At 44.0% G+C, this 12779-nt stretch overlaps 1 protein-coding gene across 1 annotated transcript in view; it reads left to right on the top strand.

The window, feature by feature from the left end:
• GLP1R (glucagon like peptide 1 receptor) overlaps nt 1–7017 on the top strand; it is a 91287-nt gene extending 84270 nt beyond the window's left edge. The window contains exon 13 of the mRNA XM_042789707.1: nt 2276–7017. Within this exon, the coding sequence (XP_042645641.1) occupies nt 2276–2443 (168 nt within the window). The 3' untranslated portion in view covers nt 2444–7017. The remainder of the gene's footprint in view (nt 1–2275) is intronic.
• Nucleotides 7018–12779: the final 5762 nt, after the last annotated feature.

Genomic DNA, 12779 nt, shown 5'->3' with positions numbered 1-12779 from the left:
CAGTCAACATCCTTGCCCATTAGCTGCATTAAGCTCAATCAGCTGCTGTGAGAAGTCCTCTCCACCTTTAACCTCCGTGACTGTCTTTTCCAAGTTCTCATACCTCTTCCCTTTCTCTCTCAAAACACATACAAATTTTCATTCTTCCCCTTTCTCATGGGATCTTTGTTCTCTGTTCCCTTTTCCCTGTATAGCTTATTTCTGGGGAATCTTATCCACACATGGAACTTGCTAGGCTAATTACTTAGCTGAAAGATCTGTAGATCTATTTCTGTGCTCAAGAACTGCCTCTCTTTACAAAATAAATCTTAACCTATTCCCTTGGCCATTCACAGCCGTCTAGGCAAAAACTCAATTCAACACAGACATCAGAGCTGCTCTTTACCCTTTTCCTAACCTCTGGAGAGAAGACTAATATTTTGTCATTCGGTTCCATTCCTAAGACAGTATCTCTGATACAGTCTTTTGTTCAGGTCTTCCCATTCAGTTAGTTTCAATCTTGCAGGCTATTTGTATCATAGCTCTAGGATACAGCCTGTCATGTCCAGCCAGATTGAAAACTCATTTCTTCCTTTGACTAATCCTAAGATACCCATTTCTATTGCTCACTGACTTACTCTGTCAATAAGTACGTTCATGCTTTCTTTCCGGATCTGCCTGTAAATGTCTACAACTGCTTTTTCCCAGCACTGCCTGTTAAACCAGCTGTTTTCCATGCCCACAAAAGATACCAAGTACTGGGGTGGTTAAACGGTCAATTCTGCAGACAGTATGGTCCCTGCATTTCACTGTTTCCTCTTCTGTCTTTAGCAGGCTGTTCCCCGTCACTCCTCTGTGACAAGCTATCCCAGATAGGCTGTCTTTTTCTGGTGTCTTTGTGCAGCTTTTGACACAACGACCCACTGTTATCATGGTAAAATACAAGCTTCTATCTCAGCATCTTTCCTTCTGTCCCATTTGGTTGTGATACCAGAGGGACAGTCAGAAACACAGAGATGCAGCTGGTCCCCACCAGGACAGGAGTCAGTACAAGGGCTGTAGCCCAGAGCTGACAAGCACCGATACAGGTAACCACCAAGGGAAGACAGCTGGTTATGTAAGGCTTTGCTCCTTTTTTAGGGCTGCTTCCCAGATTCAGTATTTCAGAATGAACAAGCACAGGAGACAGACGTACAGCAGCTGGTTCCCTAGGAAGTTTGTTTCGGAGTCTGAGGGTTTCAGCAGCCTGGGTATGATGACAAGCCTGTGCTGGAACTGCCATCAACCTATTTAGTCTCTTGGGGGTCTGTACTGGATCCTAAAAGGAAACAAAAAAGAAGTCTCCAGAGAAGGCTCGAGTGATCCACCTATAGTGAACTTACTTCCAGACTGAAGTACACACCATAATGAATTGAGCACTGTAGTTGCAGTCCTGCCTTTTTCTAGAGTAAAAAACGTTCAATTTTATGTCCTCTGCTTTATGTGTTAAAAGCTAATGGAGGTTCTTACTTCAGTCAAGTGGCAAGAACTTTACCCATGGAACAGGAAGATCTAAATTCTGTCCTTGTTTAGCAGTTACAAGACCCTGGATAAACTTCCAAATAAATACAGAGGTTACATGGTTTAACCCAGAGCCTGTGAATGGATGAGCATATTTTGAAGCTTTAAAAAAACCCCAGTATCTGGAACAAGATATTGTAATTGCTATTTAAAAAGGGGGTGGGCGGGTGGGGGAAGTACAGTCTTTGTGTACATGCTTAATTGTTGGTTTTTCAATTCTGAATAAATCTTCATTTTTGTATGGAATAAAAAAAAAAAAAGTCAAAGAACAAAAATAATCCAAGACATAATATTGTTTAAATCAAACCAGAAGTGAAAACAGAACTCTTAAGAATACCTGTAGTGACAGTATTGAGCAGGAAGCCAGTCTTTTCAGCAATTTCAGGGCTGATAAGCAAAATCAACTTAATTGTTAGCACTGGTAAGGCGTGGAGTACATTCAGTATTGCAGCTGAATACAAATTAGGATAAAATAATGAAGATAAGATTTCCCAGTGCATAAAAGAGCTTTTTTTCTACGAATAAAAGTGAATGCTGCCATTATTTTAAATATGGAATACCCTACAATGGACTAATGAGATAATTGGATAATTTGAAGCAATAATATTGCAGCTTTAAAACATTGCCAGCTTTTCTCAGTATCTTTATTTTTTCCTTGCTCTTTTGTAATGGAGTCATTTAAAGATCTGATTAGTTCTATATTCATTCCTTTTGTTTCCTTCTTTGCTTCTGTTAGGTGCAGATGGAGTTTCGGAAAAGCTGGGAGCGCTGGAGATTGGAACATTTGTATGTCCAGAGGGACAGCAGTATGAAACCTCTTAAGTGTCCGGCCAACAGCATCAGTAGTGGAGGCACGGTAGGCAGTAGTGTCTACGCTGCCACTTGCCAGGCCACATTCAGCTAGGATTTCTGCAGGTGAATCGGACTGAGAACAATTAACTGTGTAATATACCTGAAAACCCTTAAATACCCAAGCAAGTGGCTTAAGTATGCCATCTCCAGCAAGAAACTTAAGCATATGCTGCTCATTGCCTGCAGGCTATTGGATAAAGGTTTCCAGAGAAAGCAATCTGCTAATGTAATCAACACATCAGAGAAAAAAATTATCACGTCTAAAGTAAGTTAAAAGAGTTTCTTCCTATTTGTACACAAGGCCTCCAGGTGTCCGAAACTTAGCATAGCATTGATCCAGTCTGAAACCACAGGGTCAATGGCTCATTACTGTTGAGTGGGCAAGGTGAGTGATCAACTGATTAAATTACAAGGATACAGAATATGATTACTGCCAAAAAATACATTTAGACTTACATGGGGATGGGGTAAGGTGCTATCACTAGTTTTAGAAAAATAGAACTTAGTGGGATGCAACTCGCATTTTAGGGAAGAATCAGTTTTGTAGCAAGAGCTTCCCAAAGCTAAAGTTGAAAACAGTGCTTACCTGTTTCCTGAGTGGATGCAGAACAGCATCCTGAAGGGTCTACCAATACAGCAGGTAGCGTGGTGTACGTATCTGAATGCTCTTTTTAAGCTTTACTTGAAAACAAACAAACAAAACCATTATGTGGTAGGGGCCTCTTCTGCTATTAATAGGTGTGTTATCTCTGTTGACAAGGATGGAAGTATCCCCTGAATGCACAGCCCTTACGTTTTTATACAGTACTCTGCCGCTCCAGTTGGCTCGCAGGTGTTAACAGGGATGGGGTGATGACTTGTGCTTCAAGAGCACATTTTCTTCCTGAGCTATACTCTGCCCCGTGGGGGTGCAAACACACAGAAGTCAGCCTGTGGCCACAGCTGCTCTAAGGAGACGTCACCTACTTGGAGAAGAGTGGGCAGCGTGCAGCGTGGGCTCCCTTTAGCTTCTCTTCCAGGCAGGCAGGAGGAACCGCCCGGCGCGGCCCCCGCGGGAGGGTGGCAGGTTCAGCATGTTGGACAGCGCCCGGCTGCTGCGCTGCCTTCCTCCTCCTCCTCCTCCTCAGCCTGCCCGCCACCAGCGGGATTCAAAACATCCCCTCCTCCCCCCTCAAAAACCCCCACTATCCTAAACTCAATGGGCTTCTGTCTGTTTAAAACTGCGAGGGCTGTCGCGGTGAATGCATCCACCCTGCTCGTTACCTTGCCCTCCCCGAGGTTTACAAGCGTTGCTGGGGACACAGAGGTACCTTTGCAAGCAGGACGTGATCCATTGCATCACTTAATAACAAGCTTTACATGTCTTTACTCAGCGGGTATTTGTGCTCCCTTTACAACAAAGAGGCAAGGTGCCAAAGACTAGCTCTGCCAATATCCCTGTCCGTAGACTTCTTGTAGTAAGTAACTTCCATGGTATAGCAGACAGACTACTCAGCAGGTTTAAAAATACAACCAACCAACCAATTTTCAAGTCTCTCCTTGCACTTGCATTCATAGCTGCCATTGCCAGGAAAGTGGACTGGATATTCTGGGATGTAATTCAGCATCTTTCCTGCCTGAAGCTAGATTGCTTTGCATGGGATTATTCAATCACTGTGTTAGAATCCAAATTGCCAACAAGGTGGATTAGTTTTGCAATCATCAGGTTGGAATTGAATTAGAGAAGATGTGTTACCTTCTGCTATAATGCTTGTAATTGAGCTCCAGGGGGAGAAGTCAGACTTATCTGTAGAAATCCACCACAGTGCTCAGGCTGGCTCATGTACGTTTAGCACACTGGCTTCTACGCGGGCCACTTCCAGACCTCCCCCTTCTGACATCTGTTGCAGAGCTGACCTTGGAATGAAGCACCTCAGGTTCTCCTGTAAATTTAATAACTAGCTTCTATCCTGTGTGACCATCAATACAATACCCGACTACTACACGTGTATGTTAACTGCCGCCCTCCTACAATGTAATTAGCTTCCTGTACGTAGAGTATGCTTGATGTATCTAACATCTACCCTGAAGTGCTTTGAATAGGAAAAGACTGATAAAGTCAGTTACTGGTAGGTGAAAAGGCAGCATGACAACAGATGAAATTTACAGCTGTATGCTAATGCACACTGGAGGGAATAATTTCACTCATGAATATTCAAGAGTGTGTGCTAGTGTGCCGGGGCCCTGCTTAGCTGTGTGCAAACCTGGAAAAAACAACAGTTTCTGCTACTTGCATAGCTGTTAGCAAGATGATAGTTTTGCTGTGCAAAGGAAGTTACAGAAGTGTTTTAACTCACTATTATGCTGAGAAAAAAAAAAGTAGGTGTTAACAAAGAAAAGAGGACAGACATCGGAAGAGTATTGACATGTGTGGTAACAAACCTGTACTTAGTTGCTGTCACAAGATTTTTTTCAAGTCTGACATGCCTTTGAGTTACTAGGCTCTTCTTGTCCCTCTGATTCACTTAAGAGGCTCTGGGCCCACACAAATAGCTCCAGCACCAGATGTCAAACATACCTTTGTAACCTCTGCCTTGTTAGAATCCAAGAGAAAAATGAGATGATAAAGTGAGATATTAGCCAAGCAGAGGGTTATGGCGGAATGTGGGGGGCGGGGGTTTCCCCTCTTACTAAGCTCTCACTTCTTCAAACCTGTTTAAATCCCCTCTTAAGTACTGAGGGAATGACTCCGTGGAAATAACTGCCACCAAAGCAGAATTACAGTACTCTTTCAGCAAGGCCTAAACACCAATTTCTCCATCATACTTTATCTACTTCAGTAAAACCTTTTACAAGCCTTTGTTGTTATTCATGCCATCTCTATTTCAGAATTTATAACATGCATTTATTTGAGTAGCAAGAAATAAGCAAAGCGACACAAAGCACTGGAACAGATGAACTGTATGAATTTTTATTCTGCCTTTCAGCTTCATGCTCACTTACTGTGGTAACTTGTTTCATGAAGCATTAACTAGAAGAGTCTATAGATTCACCTGGACATAATGTAACTAGAGTTTATGGCAAATGAAAATTTTATTTCTAGCATTGCTGCTATAAAGTTTTATAATTTCATGGATGTTACCTTATATTTAATATTTATTTGCATGTATTTCCTTGTTTTAAAACACACCAACAGAATTTAACTGTGCAAGATGTCAGATTACCAGTTCCCCTTAAACATTACACTTAATTTTTATCCTTGTGAATAAAGTTTCAACTCACAAAATTCTGTCGCTTACTGGTGTATTTACTTTAAGTAGCACCTGACTACCTCTTACCCTGAAGTTAGAAGAACACTTTCTAAAAACAGTCCAGTTCATGGAAACACAGCTTTATCTTTTCAATTCTATGCCTACTACAAAAAGTCCTTTGAACCTGCAGAGGCTGTTAATCAAAACCAAAAGGCAGCATGTTATTTGTACAGACTCTGAAGGAATCAGTAAGAATTGTGAGAACTTGGAGGGGTTTTAGCAGAGGATCGTGGAATATGTGCAAATCCAAAAATTCTGTGCTAGGCTTTAAATAGCAGCATTTGAAATTTATACAAGCAAGTGCTGTGGAGAGCTATTGAGAGATGCTTAGCAGTGTTAAACATATTACTTGTGCTTTAATCTATCTTCTTTCCAGTCCAATTAAATTCATTAAATGACACTTCCTTTTGTTTCCCCAGCCAATGACAGAACAATGGGGTAAGTCAAGCCTGAACCACTGTGTGTAACTTAAATTAGAAAAGGCAGAAAGAACCAGGATTTGAAACACCAAGTTGTGACTTCTCAACTTATTCCTCAGCTCCATCAGCTGCTCTTCACTATGACTTAATGATTTGTTTTAATGCAATGATCTAGATACCAAAAATACCAGGGGATCGTATAAGAAGTACACCTGACAGTCTGTGGGATGAAGCATCATTAGTTGTGCTGTGGTAAAAGGACTGAATCCTTTTTGACAGGGCAAATCCCTGTCCCATCTGAGGGCCTTTTACGTTTCCACATCTGTTGCAAACTCACCTCAGATGTTTTCAAAATGATGGTTAAAGAAAGACATGTATTACCTGCCAGGAATAACAGTAAGTCTTTCTTGGTTACTTTACAAATGGTGAAAGCTGTAATATGAAGCAAATGGGGAACTTGCATTGAAAACTGATGTTTGTGTTAGATGAAAGACGTGTGTTTTAGGTACACCGATAGTGCCTCGTGTCTTTTCTTCAGAGAGAGGATTCTGGCCAGTGCTGGGAAGAAAAGTAGCTGGCCATTTCGCTAAAGGTGTCATCAAACCCCAGCCTTCCCGTTACCAGCGGCACAGGCCCTCAGGAGCTGGCACTCACCGGCTGACACGCTGCCGCCGGGCGAAAGCGGGAGCGGCTGCAACAGCAGCACAAGCAGCTGCCCGGTCCCCCAGGAAACCAGACCAGAGCCCACGCTTTGCTACGGCTTTATTGGCGACCGGACCGTGCCTGGGGAAACCGGAGCAGGAGTAAGGCGCCGGTGGCGTTTTGCATAGAAATAACCCCCTTCCAGCCCCTCCTGGGGTCCGTGGTACGAGGCGCGGGGGTAGCGGGGGCTGCCCCCGCCGCCGGGCCGGCCGCTAACTGCCGGCGGCGGGCCGGTAATGCAGCTCCCGCTCCAGCTGCTCGGCCGTCAGCGTCCCGGCGATGGCGGCGCAGCCGGGGTTGAAGACGGAGTAGGCGCTCAGCTCGCCCCGCCGCCGCTCGGCGGGGCCGCGGGTGCCCGCGTACATCCAGTAGAGCAGGGAGAGAACGAAGTACGGCAGCCCCAACTCCAGCTCCGCGAACAGCGCCCACAGCACCGCCCACAGCAGCACCTTCAGCAGCAGCGGGCGAGCCCACGCCGGAGCCGCCGCTGCCCCGCCGGGACGGGCCTGTGGAGGCGGCAGCGAGACGTGGCGGTCAGGCCCCGGTCCCGCCGCCACGCGCCCCCCGGCCCGCCCGCCTCTGCGCTCACCTGAGCGCCGCTGCCCGGGCCCGCCGCGGCGGCCTGCTGTCCCTCGGCGGCCTCCGGAACCGCGGCCTCTCCCGGCGGCTCTGCGGGGCGCGGCGAAGCCGCGGCGGCGGCAGCAGCAGCAGCGGAGGCGGCAGCAGCGGGGCTTTGGCGGGCGGCGCGGAAGAGGGCCAAGCGCCGCTCCACGGCGGCCGACATGGCCGCCCCGCGCCTGCGCCAGGGCGGGCGCGGCGGCCGCCCCGCGCCTGTGACGACGCGGCGAGGGGGCGGGGCCGAGGGGCGTCCCGCCCCCGCCCCCCCGAGATGGGGCAGCGGTGTCGGGACGGGCGGCGGGGCCCAGGGGGTGGCCGGGACCCCACAGCCCGAAGCTGAGGAGGCCCACAGAGGGTTGGGCCCCCCGCAGGGAGCCACAGCCACCCACCTCCTCCCCGCCTTTTGAAACCGAGAATTTAGTCTCAATAGCCGTAATAGCTATTAAGCATCTATTCTTTATCCCACGCGTGGGACGCATGGGGGATCATTCCTCCTAATATGCGTACCACTGTAGTGGAGTTTATGGTATTTATACACACTTCACTTACATATGCATATAATTTCCAAGGACTAATAACAACATTCATTACTTTTCCAATAAATCATTATAATATGTTGCTGCCTACTTCTGCATATGCACTACAGTCTCTAGGTGGTCTAGGACCTCCGGTGGTCGTTTACTTCATCATTCTCATCTTCATCACAGTGTCCTCTCTGTGAACCTGGTTCTGTCTTCCCCTTTCCCTTACAGCTGAGACCACAAAACCAGTTGCATCTGGTAGTTCTGCAGGCTTCAGCATCCTTCTTCCATTATCTCGTTTTTCTTAGATAGGAGTGTACCTAAATCACGTAAGCAGACAGACTCAAGACTCAAGCCTGTTAATCGCAGATAAAGTACACCTTATTCCTTCGTTAGGCAGACTCCTAAGCAGAACTATGAACAAAGTATTATTACATTAAGCAGTCCTGTAAACAGCTTGCTGCTACTGATAATTTGTAATTTTCCGTATCTCTTCCCTCTTCACTTTCCTTCTCCGAGTTGATAGCAGAGCCTGCCTTTCAGCTCTGGAGAAAAGCTGTAACTTAGCAAAGGCCTCCCCCTTTCGCTTTGTTTTGTTTTGTTTCCTTTTTTTTTTTTTTTTTTTTTCATATTTAAGCCTAAATGGCTAATATTGACGCTGAAAAGGAGAGGTAGAGAATAAAGCATGGGGTGACCAAAGCCTGCAGAGGGTGAATGAGACGTTAGCAGCTGGGCTCACTAGCAACATTTGAGCTAGGCTTTTGAGCGGCCATTTTAGAAAAGCGCTGAGCACCCTGGGAAGGGGCGACATGGAGGAAGAGGGCAGCGGTGCTGGGCACGGCCGGCGGGCCCTGCTCTCGGTGGGGCGAGGGGAGCCGGGGCTCACCCTGTGCCACCCTCTCCTGGCCACGGAGACCGCGCGGTGGGCTCCCTCCAACGCCGGCCCGCCGGCCTCACCGGCATCCCTTGGCACCGGTGTCTGCTGAAACCAGGTTGGGCAGTCCCACCCTCTCTTTGAACAAATTACTAGAATCGGGAAAACCATCGCTGCCACATCATCTTTCAGCTATCAGTACAGGCGAGAAATAGAAATTTATTTACAGGAGCCAGTTCTTAGCCTCAGGAGTAAAATATTTATCACTCCCCAGCAGTAATAGTTAGAAATGAGACATCATTTCATCCTGCAGTGCTGTTTCCAGTTACTTATAGCTTTCTCAGAAGTGACCTTTAGGGCTGAATATCTCATGCATGTGTCAACTCAGAAGTGAATATGAGAAGTCTAATAAAAATCAATTTGGGTGTTCTTAAGTTATCTTAATGTGGAAAAAATTGTGTTTTTTCCAGCTAAATCATTTTTCAAATGCCTATTTTATGCTTGGTTACAAAATAACTTTCTTTTAACCTTCCGACTTTGCGAGAAGTGCCACAGTAAATGACATTTTTCTCTTTATTTGTGGAAATTTGATTTTGAAATAACAGTCCAAAATGTTTTAAGATAGCCTGCACAGGACATTTTTTTTTTTTTTCTTCCTCTTGTACTACTGTTCATGAAACCATTTCCTTCAAGAAGTGCTGGGTAATTCCACATGTTCTGCGCTGTGTGCAATGTTAGTCCAACTAATAGTTATACCTGATCTTAATACCACCTTTGCAAGCTGCACCCAATGATTCACATGCTATTGGATTTTATTCAAAATGTATTGGTTTTAGTATGTATTTGCTATTGTGCATCCAAATAACTATTTTATGGCTGTGTCGGGCTACCTATATTGCCATGTGCTGTTAGGGAATGCGTAAGAGTGCCATGAATCATGCCTTTGAAGCCTGCATGCATTACAGTAACCTAATCTGTAAATGCATGTTACACTGCAGACAAATACCTGAACAAATTTGTGTCCATAAAGTCTTAAATGCCTTCAATACATCCTGTTTTTAAACGAACAGCTTTATTGAATAGACACTTAGTTTTGTTTGTTTAACAAACCATCTGGACAGTTTGTTCCCTACTGCAGTGCTTATGAAGGTCCTGGGCAGTTCACCAAGCCCAATTGTTGGATCCTCAGCCAGTGGTTGGGAGGGCATGGGGAGGCTGAAGAACGCTTCTCTGAGACTCTGGAGTTGCTCCATATCTTTCTCACGATATATGAGAAAAACAAATCAAATGTAGTCATTTTGTAGGTGTGAGACTATTAGCCAATACTTGTTCCCCTGTGCTGTAGCTAAGTAAATGGTTAATCAAGAATGTTGAGTGCTATTGATAGATTTCTAATGCTTCATTCTTGATAGCTGAACTTCTGGAACTGCCCATCAACTTTTAGAAGTCAGCATTAAGTTTGCTTTAAAAACGTGATTTTTTTAAAACTTGGTCTTAGCTAAATCGTAATTGTCATGACTATAATACAAAGGAGCCCACATGCATATTCCTCTCTGCCAGGAAGAAAACCTGTTGTTATTTATATATTTCCGCTTCAGCAATTTTGAAACCTTTTCCTTTATCCTAGTTATCAAATTTTCATTGTATTTTAATATTTATGATGCAGAAGACTCTTTGCATTCTGCTCTCAGCCAATTATCATTGGCTTAAGGGACTACTTCTGCAGTACTTGGGAACTTCCAAATCATTAGGAGCCTTGGCTATGGCACTCCCATCAGCAAGAGAACTGAAGGAGATGAAGTGGCAGCTGAAAGAATTGACAAAACAAGAAAACTGACATAGCCATGTCCAAAATGCAGTTGATTTTTTTGGGGGGCGGAGGGGGAGGAGAGGGAGGGCACTGCAGAATTTTTCTTAATTTTCAGGTGTCTCTGCTGTTTCATGCTCCTTACAGAAGCAAGAGAACTGAAATCTAATCTAGGGAAATACTTTTACATGACAGAAGGCATTAGAACTATTTGCATAAAATACCAACCCAACCGAGTTAAGGTAAGCACTGATAGCAACATTCAGATCCAGTGCCCCCCTTTGCATTTATCACATGAGCAGCCCATCGCCACATCTTGGTGTCAGCAATCTCTTCAATAGCACAGGCTCAGGGCCTTGCTCAGTGGTTTGGAGTGTTGTTGCTTACTTCCTACAGCTGCAGATATCTGTTCGTGCACACCAGCTTTTTCAGATATCAACAGTAATCAAGTCACATTAATTCTCTTGATGGATTAATCTAATTCATTGACAGGAGCTTTCTCCTTCATGAGATAAGCATACACACACACACACACACACACACTGACTAGCTAAGTGCCATAAATGCAGACAGAAGGGCAACCCATTATTAATATAATGACCTAGCTTAATTAGTTCAATGGAGCTGAGGGAGCATTAGCTTCAGTTGTTGAGGTCTTGGAGAACATGTATAAAATAGATTGAAGTGCACAGACTCACACTCGTCTAATTCCATATAGAGCTTTTTGCATATCCATTTACTCATCAGTTCTAAACTGCAGAGAAGAGCTGCTTCCTTTGTGAAAAACGGTCATTAATCTTCCTGCCTAAAATAGCAGCATGAGGGTACTTTACCTTTTAGACAGAGAGGAAATTTTTTGTCTTTTTATTGAAATAGTTTAGGTTCTGAATTGCAAATTTTCACATCTGTGGTTTCAAAACGAGCACATTTGTATATTCAGCAGTGCATGCTAAAAGGTGCTGAGATACTAGCACTTATGTTACTGCTTTATATTCTGAAATGCTTTATATTTCAACACATTAAAACATGGGCAAAGCAGAATTATTAATATTTCAGTCACAACTCTGAAACGCTCCTTATCATTTCATGGGAAACTACCATTTGAGGAAAGGAACACAGTAAATATCCCTCAGTAGTACAATGTCAGCTGTAAATGTCAGATATTTAGTGAAATCATTGTAACAGAAAAGAGAGACAAGCAGTTTTATTACACTTAGAAGATAACGCCCAATAAGCATTCTAGCTGGGGTTGTCTTGCCATGTTCATAACTTTGAATTGATTCAAAAGTCAAAGTTTTGAAAACTGTTCTAAAACTTCAAAAGATCAGAATACTGCCTTTTGATTTTTAACATACAGATAGGGTGAGAAAAAAAATGCATCTGCCACCTGAAATTCCCTATAACATAAGTGAAAGGAAGCCTGATTTGTCTCACCTATCTGTCAACATTATTATGTTGGGTTTAACCAGTCTACTGTTCTGAAAGCTTTTTAAAAATAAATACTTTGTAAATTAGCTATCAAAGCACTTTTGTGAGGTTGGAAATACATAAGGCTCTTTGGGCTTGGAGTGAATATTTTTTTATTCTAGGTTTGCGTAGCACTTAACCACAATAATCCATACCTAGATGCTATAACAGCATTTCTCCAGTGTTACAGACAGGGAAAATGAAGTAAAGAGAGTGTCAGAGACCGTCTTAAAACCAATTCTAGATCTGAGTTCTGGTTCCACATTTATTTTCTTCAAATCTATTGGAGTTTAAAACATAGAAAATACTATATGCTAGAAAGTGAATAAAGAGTGAGGAAGACAGAAGTGGAATACATTAACTCCTTACACACAAATGTACTCAGATTTCAGAAGCCTTTTAAGAGTACACCGTAAACAACATTTACGTTGACTACCACTTATATACAGCCATTTACACAAAAATGCAAAGAGCAGCAGGGCACTGACCAGTTTCATTTTTAGAGGAGCAGAATGCCCAACGTTTTCTCATGCCTTCACTTCTCTGCCCTATGATAGGGCAAATCATCACCCAGAAGCACTGAGCTGTTATCACAGTCGTCAGTGTACATTCCAGCCAGCTGGTTGGAGTCTCAGGCTCTTGCTGATAAATATAATTTGCCTGTAAACAATCCAAGTGGGGATGAGAGTG

Source organism: Tyto alba, unplaced genomic scaffold, assembly GCF_018691265.1.
Source record: "Tyto alba isolate M040663 unplaced genomic scaffold, T.alba_DEE_v4.0 Super-Scaffold_16, whole genome shotgun sequence".
Lineage (NCBI taxonomy): Eukaryota > Metazoa > Chordata > Aves > Strigiformes > Tytonidae > Tyto > Tyto alba.
Note: the sequence above shows the minus strand (reverse complement) of the source record. Positions and strands in the feature narration are given on the sequence as shown.